Here is a 16,659-nt window from a genome sequence, read left to right as displayed (position 1 = left end):
AATCCAAGTAACATTAAAAAACAAGTAAAACATAAAAACCCAAATTAAAATGTAAAACAAAAACCAGTAAGACATAAAAACAAGTAAAATGTTTTTTTATATAACTAAAATGTAAAAACCCCCCAAAAAACAAGTAAAATGTGAGAATGTAAAATGTAAAAAGAAATCAATTAAAATTTAGAAAAAACTAGTAAACTAAAAAACCCACAAGCACTTGCCAATAAATAATATCATAGTTGAAACTTCACTTACAAATCGCAGTGATCAACAGAGCCAGTTATAACAAACTGTTATTGGTTCTTATCAGACGACAGCCTTCATATGGCTGCATTGAGTATTCTTAGGATCTAATATGCATTTACATTTTAAGTGGAAAGATAGAGATTTTACTCTAATTAAAAAACATCCAATGCACTAAGTTTGTGCACTAATCCAACCAACCAGCTGCCAATTTCTCCCGAGTAATATTCAATAGTAATACCAACTATCTGTTATACATAAAAACATTATCATTATTTGTTTTCGGGATATCTTTGTTGGGGTTAATATGTTTTATACCTGTATTTAATAGTTTAAACTGTTAAAAGTAATTTCAATATCTTGTTTTTATTCACATCAAATTGAGGACATTATAAAGGCTAAGCCCAGATTAACTCCAGTGTACATGCATAGATACCTCTCTGTCATCTGTCCGGCTGTACGTTTCTTGTCTCTCAGCCAGATGGTCTTCCTCAGCCTACAAGAACAGAAACCCTGTATGAATGATACAACACGTGATCATATAGCTGACCTGTTTACACCCTGGACCAAACTACTGGCCATGCCAGAGAAAGGTGACCAGGGGAGACATGCCTGAACCTATAAAGATGTGGGCATGTCAAAACAGTTTCAAGTTCAAGCTGACTGGTCAGTCAAAGAAATCAGACTGGTCAGTCAAAGAAATCAGACTGGTCAGTCAAAGAAATCAGACTGCTCCTCAGAGTCAACTTTATCTTGAATGTTTCAAAAGCAAGGAATGTTTATTTTTTATCATTGTTTTTTAATAAAAAAAAAACTTTTTAAAGTTTGTTTTATGATGTACTGTCCTCCACACAGTTTTATCTATCAGATATATGGTCAAGGATCATAGAGATAATTAGAGAGGAAACACGCTATAGCCACTTCATGGGCTTCTTTTTGATTAGCATCAAGGGATTGTTTTTACATCCCACACACAGGATAGTACATACCATGGCCTTTGTTATACCACGCCGTCGGTGGGCCCATTGGGATATTTCTCGTTCCAGCCAGTGCACCACGACTGGTATATCAAAGGTCATGGTATGTACTACCCTGTCTGTGGGATGGTGCATATAAAGGTCCCTTGCTGCTAATCGAAAAGAGTAGCCCATGAAGTGGCGACAGCGGGTTTCCTTTCTCAATATCTGGTTGGTCTTTAACCATATGTCTGATGCCATATAACCATAAATAAAATGTGTTGAGTGCATTGTTAAATAAACATTTCTTTCTTTGTTATACCAGTTATGGAGTATTGGCTGAAATAAAAAATAGACCAATGAGGCGATTTATGGGGATTGATCCTAGACCAACCACGCATCAAGTGAGCGCTTTATCACTGGGCTACACCCCACCCGTTGTTCTTTGAAGATTACAGCTCATTTCTTATTTCTAAGTCAGTCTGCCACCCTGCATCCATCTGGCAATCTAGCTATCGTTTGGCATATCCATTCATCTGTCATTCTGCCTGTCTATGCCTGTCCATCCATCTATCCCTCCATCTGTCTTGTCTGTTGGTTAGTATCAATCGGTCGACCATACATATTTGTACATATACAGTCACCAAAGGGAATATCAAAAGTGGCCTTTTAAAACAAGTGGCTGGTTAATACAGGTTAATACTATATCAGATGATTGAGCAGAATAAAAATGTGGCCTCTGAACACAGACAGCTGCTTAATACAGGTGGTTGCTAGAGTAGGTTTGACTATATATATATTTCTATGTCTTTCTGTCAGTTTATTTATCTAATACGTGTACACCTCACGTACTGCATCTCAATCTACCTTTGAAATGGTCGGCCGCTTTATATATCTAATATGAGTACACCTCACATACTGCGTCTCAATCTACCTTTGAAATGGTCGGCCGCTCGCTGAAGCTGGAGAAGAGCAGTTTGGGTGGAACGCTCTGTGGGCGGTGAATGGGAGAGGCCGACCTTGACCTCTGACGCTCTTTTTCCATTTCTTTTCTAATTTTCTCCGTTTCTCGTTCGATCTCCCTCGCCTGTTCTTTCAGACTCTCATCCTCGTACACGTTGACAATGTTCGGTTCAGTTCTGTAAAAAAAATACATGTATTTATAAACATCTCCATACATTCTGACAATGTTCGGTTCAGTTCTGTGAAAACCCATCATTATATTCATAACAAAATACATGTATTTATAAACATCTCCATACACTGACAATGTTCAGTTCAGTTCTGTGAAAATACATCATTATATTCATAACAAAATACATGTATTTATAAACTTTTTGAAAAAAACACATAGTGCATAAAGATTCTCATGTAAATTCTTCCCTTGCAATCAAATGAAATGTTGACTGTCAATCTTATGGCATAAACAATGATAGGTAAAGTTAATTGGATAGTAAATGTAAAGGCCATAACTGTAATAAAATCCAAACATGCCAAGATCACAACATCTGTGACACATTAATAGCATATCTTTTGGGTACAAAATATTGATATTGGATTGTCTGTTTATTTTGAGATCTTGAAATAAAATATTATTTTATACTGATACTAAACCGTGTTTAATGTAATAAAATGTTGTTCAGTTTCTTAATAAAGCAAGAAATGCCAAGTAATAATTACTGAAACAGATATAATTCCAAACTGAGATCATCTGTTCTGTCTAATTCGGTTAATACCAAACTGTACTGGCTCACCGAGGTAAAAGGCAGCACATGATGATCAAGTACACAATGGGTGGCTGTATGTATTGTGGTCTTTTCAAATAATCATCAAACTAAACAGACTGTACCGAGTTTGCTGTCATTGTAAGATGTTTACGACAAACAGAAACTGTGTTTACGACTAAAGCTATACACATTCTCTTGCTAAGGATACCAGTTGCTCTTATCTAATGTTTTTAGTTATCTCGAATGTTTGTAGTAACTCAGACCTTATTTTACTTCCTATTGTCTACTTTTCATATATAGAGGATTCGTCATGAGTATTTGTTAATATGGAAAATATCAACCGAGTCTCTGCCTCGACAAATACCGATTGACAAGACAAGGTTGATATTTTACATATTAAAAAACACGAGTGGTGAATTCTATTTATCCTATAACACTTCTAAAATAACATTCTAATTACTTTTTTAGTAAATCACAGTACTAAAGTCACCGCCATCGATAATATGACATCATCACGATTAGCACAGATTAGTTTGATGTGACGCATTTTAAACAAATCTTTGAAAACGTTACGTTCAGGTACACGGGTCTTGTTGGCTTGTAAGCAAATGATCCATCCACAGCAACAAATTACCTAGAGACCTTCCAGATTTGTATACCATTATTAACCGGGTTAATAAAGTAAATTATCACATGGGTTTATGACCATGGATATCATGGGTAAGTTATAGGATAAACATGTATATTAAATTATTGGTAAAATCCACTTTGGGGCATCACAAGAATTGACCAGAAACACACTGAATAAACGGTCACTGATATTCTTAATTTAACAAATGAATCTAATGTTTAATTTTATTAATTAAAAAGGCTTGTTAGTCAAATACTGGTACATCTTACAATAGAGGAACCCTCAGGACTGTCCCTATAACAAAGCCAGATACTGGTACATCTAACAACAGAGGAACACTCAGGACTGTCCCTATAACACAGCCAGATACTGGTACATCTTACAACAGAGGAACTCTCAGGACTGTCCCTATAACACAGCCAGATACTGGTACATCTAACAACAGAGGAACACTCAGGACTGTCCCTATAACACAGCCAGATACTGGTACATCTAACAACAGAGGAACACTCAGGACTGTCCCTATAACACAGCCAGATACTGGTACATCTAACAACAGAGGAACACTCAGGACTGTCCCTATAACACAGCCAGATACTGGTACATCTTACAACAGAGGAACTCTCAGGACTGTCTCTATAACACAGCCAGATACTGGTACATCTTACAACAGAGGAACTCTCAGGACTGTCCCTATAACACAGCCAGATACTGGTACATCTAACAACAGAGGAACACTCAGGACTGTCCCTATAACAAAGCCAGATACTGGTACATCTAACAACAGAGGAACACTCAGGACTGTCCCCAAACACAGCCAGATACTGGTACATCTTACAACAGAGGAACTCTCAGGACTGTCTCTATAACACAGCCAGATACTGGTACATCTAACAACAGAGGAACACTCAGGACTGTCCCTATAACACAGCCAGATACTGGTACATCTTACAACAGAGGAACTCTCAGGACTGTCTCTATAACACAGCCAGATACTGGTACATCTAACAACAGAGGAACACTCAGGACTGTCCCTATAACAAAGCCAGATACTGGTACATCTAACAACAGAGGAACACTCAGGACTGTCCCCAAACACAGCCAGATACTGGTACATCTTACAACAGAGGAACTCTCAGGACTGTCTCTATAACACAGCCAGATACTGGTACATCTAACAACAGAGGAACACTCAGGACTGTCCCTATAACACAGCCAGATACTGGTACATCTAACAACAGAGGAACCCTCAGGACTGTCCCTATAACACAGCCAGATACTGGTACATCTAACAACAGAGGAACCCTCAGGACTGTCCCTATAACACAGCCAGATACTGGTACATCTTACAACAGAGGAACACTCAGGACTGTCCCTATAACACAGCCAGATACTGGTACATCTTACAACAGAGGAACTCTCAGGACTGTCTCTATAACGCAGCCAGATACTGGTACATCTAACAACAGAGGAACACTCAGGACTGTCCCTATAACACAGCCAGATACTGGTACATCTTACAATAGAAGAACACTTAGGACTGTTCCTATAACGCAGCCAGATACTGGTACATCTTACAACAGAGGAACACTCAGGACTGTCCCAATAACACAGCAAGATTCAAGAGAAATATTTTCCTCAAACACAACCTTGAGAATCAAAATCATTCAGCTGCTCAATAAAGCTGTCACCAGATGGCCAAGTCATAAACGAAAATGATTTCCTCAAAATCTTTAACATTTGTCACTTGCAGTATTTTGCTTTAGCAGGGCAGTATAGTGGTAGTAGTTGTTAAGTAAATACCAAGACATACAGAACTTCTAGTCATGCACATTCAACCAAAACACAGTCACAGTTTATCAAACAAAGCACTGGAAGTTCCAAGGGGATCACACAGGGACTGGTAAAAAGTCAGAATTTTACCTCAGGAAAAAATATTACAGAAAAAGGGTCACCATTTAATTTGAATATTACAGTTGAAAGTTTCTGCTTTTTTAAAACTATTGCTGGTTAAAGCGGATGTTCGTTGTATAGCATATTTTGACACAGGCTTTATTAGTTGATAATATTCACCGCACAAACATATGTACATAGTGCAAATGTCCAGACTTCACTCAGTTACATTCCCATATCCACTTAAGGTTCAGGCATGTCTATCCTGGGCACAGAATCTGTCAATGATGGGACACAATAAAACTTTACCTTTACACTTTTTAGGTTATAAGAGATAAAAAGAAAGTGTGAGCGAGTGGTATTTTAAGAAATTTTCCTAAAATTATAAGATGTTGATTTTACAATTAACTATGAGAACACAGTTTTGATTGAGTGGTCTAAATAGGGTAATGCTGTTGTGTCACTATTTGTCACATCATGATGGAATGACAAACAGTGATTCAACAAATGCTGATATTTAGTTTTAATTCCGGGGGTGGACTATATATAAACAAAGATCTAACATACCACATAACATAACTGCAATAATTGTATACTTTCGTTATGGGTTTTTTCAGGGACTTTTCTTCCTGTAACATTTTTGTTTAGACTTTTCTCCTAGAATTGGTCAGCCTTCTATGAAGCCCAACATATTTCAACATGGTATGACTGTGGGTTATTATTCATACACCACAACTAGCAGTGTCATTGATTCAGTAGATTTTAATGAAATTCTATAAATTATGTTGTGGCTAGATATGATGGTAATAATGAAGATCAAATATCCATATTTAAACTTCAATATGTCATAAATCATTTATGATTTAATTTATATGACTCAGACAGTATAATTTATTTTACAGATGTAATTGCATAACCGAGCTTGTAGTGTTTATTTAATATTTGTTCTTTTAAAGACAGCATTGTGTACTGCCAAACCCCAATAATCAATAGCCTTTTAAATAGCAATGTAATTAGATTCCGTTTGAAGTTCCATGTTAGCAGAAGCCAGCTGACATGAGACATATTGTACTTATTAACAAAGGTCTCGTTCTTACTAAAACAAGCCCCAGATGTCCAGACTGCATCGTGTGTGTCTCTTTGAGGCTGGGATTCATTATTGATTTACACCCAGTGTTTCCATGTTACCTGTCAACCTAGTGCGGCGCTGAGCACACAATGACAGATAGGAATCATGTCATATATCTCTGATTGTAATGTAACATTGTGTAGGTAGCATGCACAAGTTATAGGAATCATGTCATATATCTCTGATTGTAATGTAACATTGTGTAGGTAGCATGCACAAGTTATAGGAATCATGTCATATATCTGATTGTAATATAACATTGTGTAGGTAGTATGCACAAATTATAGAAATCATGTCATATATCTCTGATTGTAATGTAACATTGTGTAGGTAGCATGCACAAGTTATAGGAATCATGTCATATATCTCTGATTGTAATGTAACATTGTGTAGGTAGCATGCACAAGTTATAGGAATCATGTCATATATCTCTGATTGTAATGTAACATTGTGTAGGTAGTATGCACAAGTTATATGAATCATGTCATATATCTCTGATTGTAATTAAACATTGTGTAGGTAGCATGCACAAGTTATAGGAATCATGTCCTATATCTCTGATTGTAATGTAACATTGTGTAGGTAGCATGCACAAGTTATAGGAATCATGTCCTATATCTCTGATTGTAATGTAACATTGTGTAGGTAGCATGCACAAGTTATAGGAATCATGTCATATATCTCTGATTGTAATGTAACATTGTGTAGGTAGCATGCACAAGTTATAGGAATCATGTCATATCTCTGATTGTAATGTAACATTGTGTAGGTAGCATGCACAAGTTATATGAATCATGTCATATATCTCTGATTGTAATTAAACATTGTGTAGGTAGCATGCACAAGTTATAGGAATCATGTCATATCTCTGATTGTAATGTAACATTGTGTAGGTAGCATGCACAAGTTATATGAATCATGTCATATATCTCTGATTGTAATGTAACATTGTGTAGGTAGCATGCACAAGTTATAGGAATCATGTCATATATCTGATTGTAATATAACATTGTGTAGGTAGTATGCACAAATTATAGAAATCATGTCATATATCTCTGATTGTAATGTAACATTGTGTAGGTAGCATGCACAAGTTATAGGAATCATGTTATATATCTCTGATTGTAATGTAACATTGTTTAGCATGCACAAGTTATAGGAATCATGTCATATATCTCTGATTGTAATGTAACATTGTGTAGGTAGTATGCACAAGTTATATGAATCATGTCATATATCTCTGATTGTAATTAAACATTGTGTAGGTAGCATGCACAAGTTATAGGAATCATGTCCTATATCTCTGATTGTAATGTAACATTGTGTAGGTAGCATGCACAAGTTATAGGAATCATGTCCTATATCTCTGATTGTAATGTAACATTGTGTAGGTAGCATGCACAAGTTATAGGAATCATGTCATATATCTCTGATTGTAATGTAACATTGTGTAGGTAGCATGCACAAGTTATAGGAATCATGTCCTATATCTCTGATTGTAATGTAACATTGTGTAGGTAGCATGCACAAGTTATAGGAATCATGTCATATATCTCTGATTGTAATGTAACATTGTGTAGGTAGTATGCACAAGTTATATGAATCATGTCATATATCTCTGATTGTAATTAAACATTGTGTAGGTAGCATGCACAAGTTATAGGAATCATGTCCTATATCTCTGATTGTAATGTAACATTGTGTAGGTAGCATGCACAAGTTATAGGAATCATGTCCTATATCTCTGATTGTAATGTAACATTGTGTAGGTAGCATGCACAAGTTATAGGAATCATGTCATATATCTCTGATTGTAATGTAACATTGTGTAGGTAGCATGCACAAGTTATAGGAATCATGTCATATCTCTGATTGTAATGTAACATTGTGTAGGTAGTATGCACAAGTTATAGGAATCATGTCATATATCTCTGATTGTAATGTAACATTGTTTAGCATGTACAAGTTATAGGAATCATGTCATATATCTGATTGTAATGTAACATTGTGTAGGTAGCATGCACAATTTATAGGAATCATGTCATATCTCTGATTGTAATGTAACATTGTGTAGGTAGCATCCACAAGTTATAGGAATCATGTTATATATCTTTGATTGTAATGTAACATTGTTTAGCATGCACAAGTTATAGGAGTCATGTCATATCTCTGATTGTAATGTAACATTGTGTAGGTAGCATGTACAAGGTATAGGAATCATGTCATATATCTGATTGTAATGTAACATTGTTTAGCATGCACAAGTTATAGGAATCATGTCATATCTCTGATTGTAATGTAACATTGTTTAGGTAGCATACACAAGTTATTACAGGGTGTATACTACCAAATCAAATCCCAAAGAAAGAAATGAAAGAAATGTTTTATTTAACGACGCACTCAACACATTTTGTTTACGGTTATATGGTGTCAGACATATGGTTAAGGACCACACGGATTTTGAGAGGAAACCCACTGTCGCCACTTCATGGGCTACTCTTTCCGATTAGCAGCAAGGGATATTTTATTTGCGCTTCCCACAGGCAGGATAACACAAACCATGGCCTTTGTTGAACCAGTTATGGATCACTGGTCGGTGCAAGTGGTTTACACCTACCCATTGAGCCTTGCGGAGCACTCACTCAGGGTTTGGAGTCGGTATCTGGATTAAAAATCCTATGCCTTGACTGGGATCCGAACCGAGTACCTACCAGCCTGTTGACTGATGGCCTAACCACGCAAATCCCATCGATGACAATAGTAACATGTGTGGCTAAAACTCCTACCTGCAAGCATATCAAATGACATAAACACCACAGATATTACCACCCCTGACACTTAAAGTGAATCAGAAAAATTGAGGGTCAAGCTGCTCATTTCAGAGATAATGGGTAGGGTCTATGACTACTCTAATTTCGCACTACATTTGTGTACTCCATACATGTTTCAAGCACAAGGCTACTTGACACAGTGGTATCACCAATCACAGGACTTGTTGTGTTAACTGCTCTATAAAAAGTTGGGTGCACCTCTATCTTCGACCCAGCCAGAAGTTAAATAGTTTAGTACAACCTACACAAGTGTCATCTAAGATTAAGAATAAAGGCAGGTTTGTTTAACAACATCCCAGTGTTTTATTATAATCAGTGGTCAATATTTAATTGTATAAAACATGGCAATATTAATGTATTGTGACAGTTGTCCCAGAGAATGTGAAAGAAGAAAACCAGACATCACATCAGCTATTCTCACCACTAGCTGCACGGAAGGAAGGAAGGAAATGGTTTATTTAACGACGCACTCAACACATTTTATTTACAGTTATATGGCGTCAGACATATGGTTAAGACACCCTTTTGGGGGGTTTTCCATGCACATTTTCTTAATTGTCCTTTGATATATTAGTACCATAATAGAATATTGGTTATAATAGATAACCATCAACAACCAAAATGGCACAATGGATGCTGACTGACATCTTCAAAATAATCTTAGCTGGCTTCTATACACAGATTAGAAGCTTTTTGTGAAGGACATTAAAAAATCAACTTTCCCAATGCCAAAGTATTTTTCATCTTTATACAGAACACCTCCATATTGAGACCACCTTTAACAGACTGTAGATCAGCTCACGTCTAGACCCTTTTGCCAAGGTTCAAATTAAACTCACATAAATATCAACAAATTTATAAAAGTCTGCAAAAGTAAAGTTTGTTTGGTTTATGACACCACTAGAGCACAAAGTCTGCAAGATTTGTAATTACGGATCCTTTTTTTAAATAATCAACAAATACCAATCTGTGAATTGTTGACATTCATTTTGTAAACTACGGCCTCTTTACGCTAACATCAGCTTAAGTGCCTAACTACCAAGACTGAGTGTATATAGTTCAGGTGCCAAATTTATTAAACTCTTTTCATCTTGAAGTCCAAGTTTAAAAAAGACTTGTAAGAATGACCTGATGTCGTTTAAAAAACCTTAAACTTAAAAGAGCTTTGTGAAAGGATGCTCATCTTGTAGACAGTAAAAAACATCCTCATCTTAAACATCATGAACTCATAAAACCCTAATAATTAAAGAGCCTGAATGTTCATGTCTCCAGTCCATCTGCTCGTTAGTTCTGTAACAAGAGACACAAGACAAAATCAATATGGACAGCTGTGGAGTGGAAATAAAGAGAAGCAGTCACTGTGCTTTGTGTTCCGGTTAATACGTGAAGTCAGATTAAAACCAACAAACAATTACTTATATCTACAGACTTATGGATTATTAGTCACGAACGCCAACACAAAATTAGAGTGATAAATATAGTGATAAATCCAAAACTAAACTTAATTAATCTTCTAATTCTTTAGCTGCCGAGGTTTATGGTTCACAATTCTACAAGAATTGAAAATGAAGAAAACAAAAGTGTACATCAGTGACCTTGGTCACTGTAAACATTGCTAATATGCACTTTCCTACAGAGAGAACAAACTACCAGTTCCACTTTGGTCACTGTAAACATTGCTAATATGCACTTTCCTACAGAGAGAACAAACTACCAGTTCCACTTTGGTAGGTTAGTTGTGGTAGGTTTGTTTTGGTATGTTAGTTGTGGTAGGTTTGTTTTGGTATGTTAGTTGTGGTAGGTTTGTTTTGGTATGTTAGTTGTGGTAGGTTTGTTTTGGTATGTTACTTGTGGTAGGTTTGTTGTGGTAGGTTTGTTGTGGTAGGTTAGTTGTGGTATGTTTGTTTTGGTAGGTTTGTTTTGGTAGGTTTGTTTTGGTATGTTACTTGTGGTAGGTTTGTTGTGGTATGTTAGTTGTGGTATGTTAGTTGTGGTATGTTTGTTTTGGTAGGTTTGTTGTGGTAGGTTAGTTGTGGTAGGTTAGTTGTGGTAGGTTAGTTGTGGTAGGTTTGTTTTGGTAGGTTAGTTGTGGTAGGTTAGTTGTGGTATGTTAGTTGTGGTAGGTTAGTTGTGGTAGGTTTGTTTTGGTAGGTTAGTTGTGGTAGGTTAGTTGTGGTAGGTTTGTTTTGGTAGGTTAGTTGTGGTAGGTTTGTTTTGGTAGGTTTGTTTTGGTATGTTAGTTGTGGTATGTTAGTTGTGGTATGTTAGTTGTGGTAGGTTTGTTTTGGTATGTTAGTTGTGGTAGGTTTGTTTTGGTATGTTAGTTGTGGTAGGTTTGTTTTGGTATGTTAGTTGTGGTAGGTTTGTTTTGGTATGTTACTTGTGGTAGGTTTGTTGTGGTAGGTTAGTTGTGGTATGTTAGTTGTGATATGTTTGTTTTGGTAGGTTTGTTGTGGTAGGTTAGTTGTGGTATGTTAGTAGGTTAGTTGTTAGTTGTGGTATGTTTGTTGTGGTAGGTTAGTTGTGGTATGTTAGTTGTGGTATGTTAGTTGTGGTAGGTTTGTTTTGGTAGGTTAGTTGTGGTAGGTTAGTTGTGGTAGGTTTGTTGTGGTAGGTTAGTTGTGGTAGGTTAGTTGTGGTAGGTTAGTTGTGGTATGTTTGTTTCGGTAGGTTAGTTGTGGTAGGTTAGTTGTGGTAGGTTAGTTGTGGTAGGTTAGTTGTGGTAGGTTAGTTGTGGTATGTTAGTTGTGGTAGGTTTGTTGTGGTAGGTTAGTTGTGGTAGGTTAGTTGTGGTAGGTTTGTGGTAGGTTTGTTTTCTTTAACAACACGCTGACCACTAGAGTACAATGATTTATTCATCCTCGGCTACAGATGTCAAACATTGGGTCATTCTCACATGTAGAGGTCACCCACTACATTTGTCTATCAGCAGTAAGAAATATTTTATATGCACTTTCCCACAAATAGAACAGCACATACCACAGCCTTTGATATATCAGTCTTGGGTTACCAGTTATTCAGAGAATTGGTCCATGAAGAGTACTCGATCCACTGACCCAAGCAGTGCTCACCCAACTGAACAACACAGTACATCTCACTGACCCAAGCAGCGCTCACCCAGCTGAACAACCCGGTACATCTCACTGACCCAAGCAGCGCTCACCCAGCTGAACAACACGGTACATCTCACTGACCTAAGCAGCGCTCACCCAACTGAACAACACGGTACATCTCACTGACCCAAGCAGTGCTCACCCAACTGAACAACACGGTACATCTCACTGACCCAAGCAGTGCTCACCCAGCTGAACAACACGGTACATCTCACTGACCCAAGCAGTGCTCACCCAGCTGAACAACAGGGTACATCTCACTGACCCAAGCAGTGCTCACTGACCCAAGCAGTGCTCAAGCTGAACCCGGTACATCTCACTGACCCAAGCAGTGCTCACCCAGCTGAACAACCCGGTACATCTCACTGACCCAAGCAGTGCTCACCCAGCTGAAACAAACACGGTACATCTCACTGACCCAAGCAGTGCTCACCCCATCTCACTGACCCAAGCACAACAGCTGGGTACATCTCACTGACCCAAGCAGTGCTCACCCAGCTGAACAACCCGGTACATCTCACTGACCCAAGCAGTGCTCACCCAGCTGAACAACCCGGTACATCTCACTGACCCAAGCAGTGCTCACCCAGCTGAACAACCCGGTACATCTCACTGACCCAAGCAGTGCTCACCCAGCTGAACAACCCGGTACATCTCACTGACCCAAGCAGTGCTCACCCAGCTGAACAACCCGGTACATGCTCACCCACTGTACATCTCACCCAAGCAGTGCTCACCCAGCTGAACAACCCGGTACATCTCTCACAAGCAGTGCCACCCAGCTACCCGGTGCTCACTGGCCCAAGCAGTGCTCACCCAGCTGAACAACCCGGTACATCTCACTGGTCCAAGCAGTGCTCACCCAGCTGAACAACCCGGTACATCTCACTGGTCCAAGCAGTGCTCACCCAGCAGTGCTCACCCAGCTGAACAACACGGTACATCTCACTGACCCAAGCAGTGCTCACTCAGCTGAACAACACGGTACATCTCACTGACCCAAGCAGTGCTCACCCAGCTGAACAACCCGGTACATCTCACTGACCCAAGCAGTGCTCACCCAGCTGAACAACCCGGTACATCTCACTGACCCAAGTAGTGCTCACCCAGCTGAACAACCCGGTACATCTTACTTGCCCAAGCAGTGCTCAACTAGTGGAACAACACAGTACATCCCATTTCTTTGAGTGGATTCCTCACTGGAACACAAAACAGAACTGGATCTATCCATGATAGGGATCAATCTCCTGACTCATCACACCTCAAGTAAGTGATCTACCACTCCCCAGACAACACCATGACATATTTAAAGTTCTATCTTTACTGTACATTAGGTAACAATGAACAAACCAAATTAACAAAAACAATTAAGCAAGTTTTTATTCACTTTATTCTCTTTAATTATTGAACAGCAAACAACAATATACTCATATATTTGGCACATGTAATAATTATGTATAATTCAAGGCTACATATAACATATAACAAAATATTAAGTTATAATATCTGTTTGATAGTCACAATAAAAATAAGACTACAGTTCTTACAAAACATATCAATGTAAATTGAATCATTGTAAATACATATGGCTGATTTTTTTTTTTGAGCAATGAATCTGTAAAATAATTATTTTTTGATTTAACAGTATATAAATATAAAATGTAATACATATCATCAATTGTACTCAACATGTAAAAGGCATTACTTTATATACATGTACTAAAGAAATAAAACATTCAGCTAAAAGTTAACCAGTGCTGTCATGTTGGTTATTTTGAATAAGTACAGAAGAAAAGAACTAAAATAAATAACAACTATAAAATGTAAATAATTAATAAATACTTTTAAAAAAAGTAAATGTTCGTTTTTTTGTTATAATAATAATAATAATTGGTATGGTATCATTTAAAATATTTTTGTTAAATATATAATTTCTTTAAGAGTGAAATTAAATCAAAAGTTTTTAAATTAAAAATTCTACTTCATGGCTTATATAAACATAGCCACTGATGTGCAGATTCAGGATTTGAAGGAGGGGGTCACAAAGTTCTAAAAGGGGCAGTTTGAGTTTGTTGAAGGCGAATGAGCCGAGCACTCATGAGGTTTGGGGAGGGGGGGGTACTTCCCCAAAGTTTTCAGATAAAGATGTTCAGATGTGTTTTTAGGGCAGTTTAGTATTGTTTACTGTTCACTGAACAGGAATCTTTTAAAGTGATGGGGTCATGGATTTTCCGTGACCCACTCTGGAACTGCCAATGCCACTAAAGCTGGTTTCCAAGATATGAACCTTTTTGGATTGACATCAAATGCAATTTGAGCTGCTATACAGATGAGGATAATCTGAATACATGGTGTGAGTAATATGTAATTTAACAGTAAAACGTCTGCCATAGATGACAATATTTGAGCATACTTAACACTCTAAATAATAAAATATTAGCAATTTTTTAATTTAGCAAAATCCAAATAAGTGCCATATTAATGACATAAATCTTTCGCACGGTCCGCAAATGGTAAGATGGGCAATTAAAGGTTGGCACAGCAATGTAGTGTTTGGCTTTAAATATGTGTTGTAAATTGCAACAATAACAGTATAAATATGACCTTTACGGACGTAAGATGTCCTGATAAAAATACTAATATACTCCCTGAATAAACATGAAAATGATGACACTCTCACACACACATACCACACTAAAAAGCATACTGAAACATTTAACAATCCAATTGTTAACAGTTGAACTTGTTTTTAAAAAACAAACCAATGTAAGAATTATTTTAACAAAGACCAACAGATGGAGAGGCACTATAGAGAAGAACATGTAAAGAGAGAGGCACTAGATACTTAACAAAGACCAACAGATGGAGAAGCACTATAGAGAAGAACATGTAAAGAGAGAGGCACTAGAATCTTAACAAAGACCAACAGATGGAGAGGCACTATAGAGAAGAACATATAAAGAGAGAGGCACTAGATACTTAACAAAGACCAACAGATGGAGAGGCACTATAGAGAAGAACATGTAAAGAGAGAGGCACTAGATACTTAACAAAGACCAACAGATGGAGAGGCACTATAGAGAAGAACATGTAAAGAGAGAGGCACTAGATACTTAACAAAGACCAACAGATGGAGAGGCACTATAGAGAAGAACATGTAAAGAGAGAGGCACTAGATACTTAACAAAGACCAACAGATGGAGAAGCACTATAGAGAAGAACATGTAAAGAGAGAGGCACTAGATACTTAACAAAGACCAACAGATGGAGGCACTATAGAGAAGAACATGTAAAGAGAGAGGCACTAGATACTTAACAAAGACCAACAGATGGAGAGGCACTATAGAGAAGAACATGTAAAGAGAGAGGCACTAGATACTTAACAAAGACCAACAGATGGAGAAGCACTATAGAGAAGAACATATAAAGAGAGAGGCACTAGAATCTTAACAAAGACCAACAGATGGAGAGGCACTATAGAGAAGAACATATAAAGAGAGAGGCACTAGATACTTAACAAAGACCAACAGATGGAGAGGCACTATAGAGAAGAACATGTAAAGAGAGAGGCACTAGATACTTAACAAAGACCAACAGATGGAGAGGCACTATAGAGAAGAACATGTAAAGAGAGAGGCACTAGATACTTAACAAAGACCAACAGATGGAGAGGCACTATAGAGAAGAACATGTAAAGAGAGAGGCACTAGATACTTAACAAAGACCAACAGATGGAGAGGCACTATAGAGAAGAACATGTAAAGAGAGAGGCACTAGATACTTAACAAAGACCAACAGATGGAGAGGCACTATAGAGAAGAACATGTAAAGAGAGAGGCACTAGATACTTAACAAAGACCAACAGATGGAGAGGCACTATAGAGAAGAACATGTAAAGAGAGAGGCACTAGATACTTAACAAAGACCAACAGATGGAGAGGCACTATAGAGAAGAACATGTAAAGAGAGAGGCACTAGATACTTAACAAAGACCAACAGATGGAGAGGCACTATAGAGAAGAACATGTAAAGAGAGAGGCACTAGATACTTAACAAAGACCAACAGATGGAGAGGCACTATAGAGAAGAACATGTAAAGAGAGAGGCACTAGATACTTAACAAAGACCAACAGATGGAG

At 37.5% G+C, this 16,659-nt stretch overlaps 1 protein-coding gene across 7 annotated transcripts in view; it reads right to left on the bottom strand.

Moving 5' to 3' along the window:
- The window catches only part of LOC121367349 (trichohyalin-like), a 198,101-nt gene that overhangs the window by 74,658 nt on the left and 106,784 nt on the right, over window positions 1-16,659 (bottom strand). For all 7 annotated transcript variants that reach the window (XM_041491464.1, XM_041491460.1, XM_041491463.1 and 4 more), the window contains 2 exons: window positions 2,131-2,335; window positions 677-736 (listed from right to left, as the gene is read on the bottom strand). In XM_041491464.1, coding sequence (XP_041347398.1) covers window positions 677-736; window positions 2,131-2,335 — 265 coding nt within the window. The remainder of the gene's footprint in view (window positions 1-676; window positions 737-2,130; window positions 2,336-16,659) is intronic.

The sequence above is a fragment of the Gigantopelta aegis genome, chromosome 3 (genome assembly GCF_016097555.1).
Source record: "Gigantopelta aegis isolate Gae_Host chromosome 3, Gae_host_genome, whole genome shotgun sequence".
Lineage (NCBI taxonomy): Eukaryota > Metazoa > Mollusca > Gastropoda > Neomphalida > Peltospiridae > Gigantopelta > Gigantopelta aegis.
The sequence above is the reverse complement of the archived record's forward strand: the minus strand, read 5'-3'. Positions and strand labels throughout refer to the sequence as shown.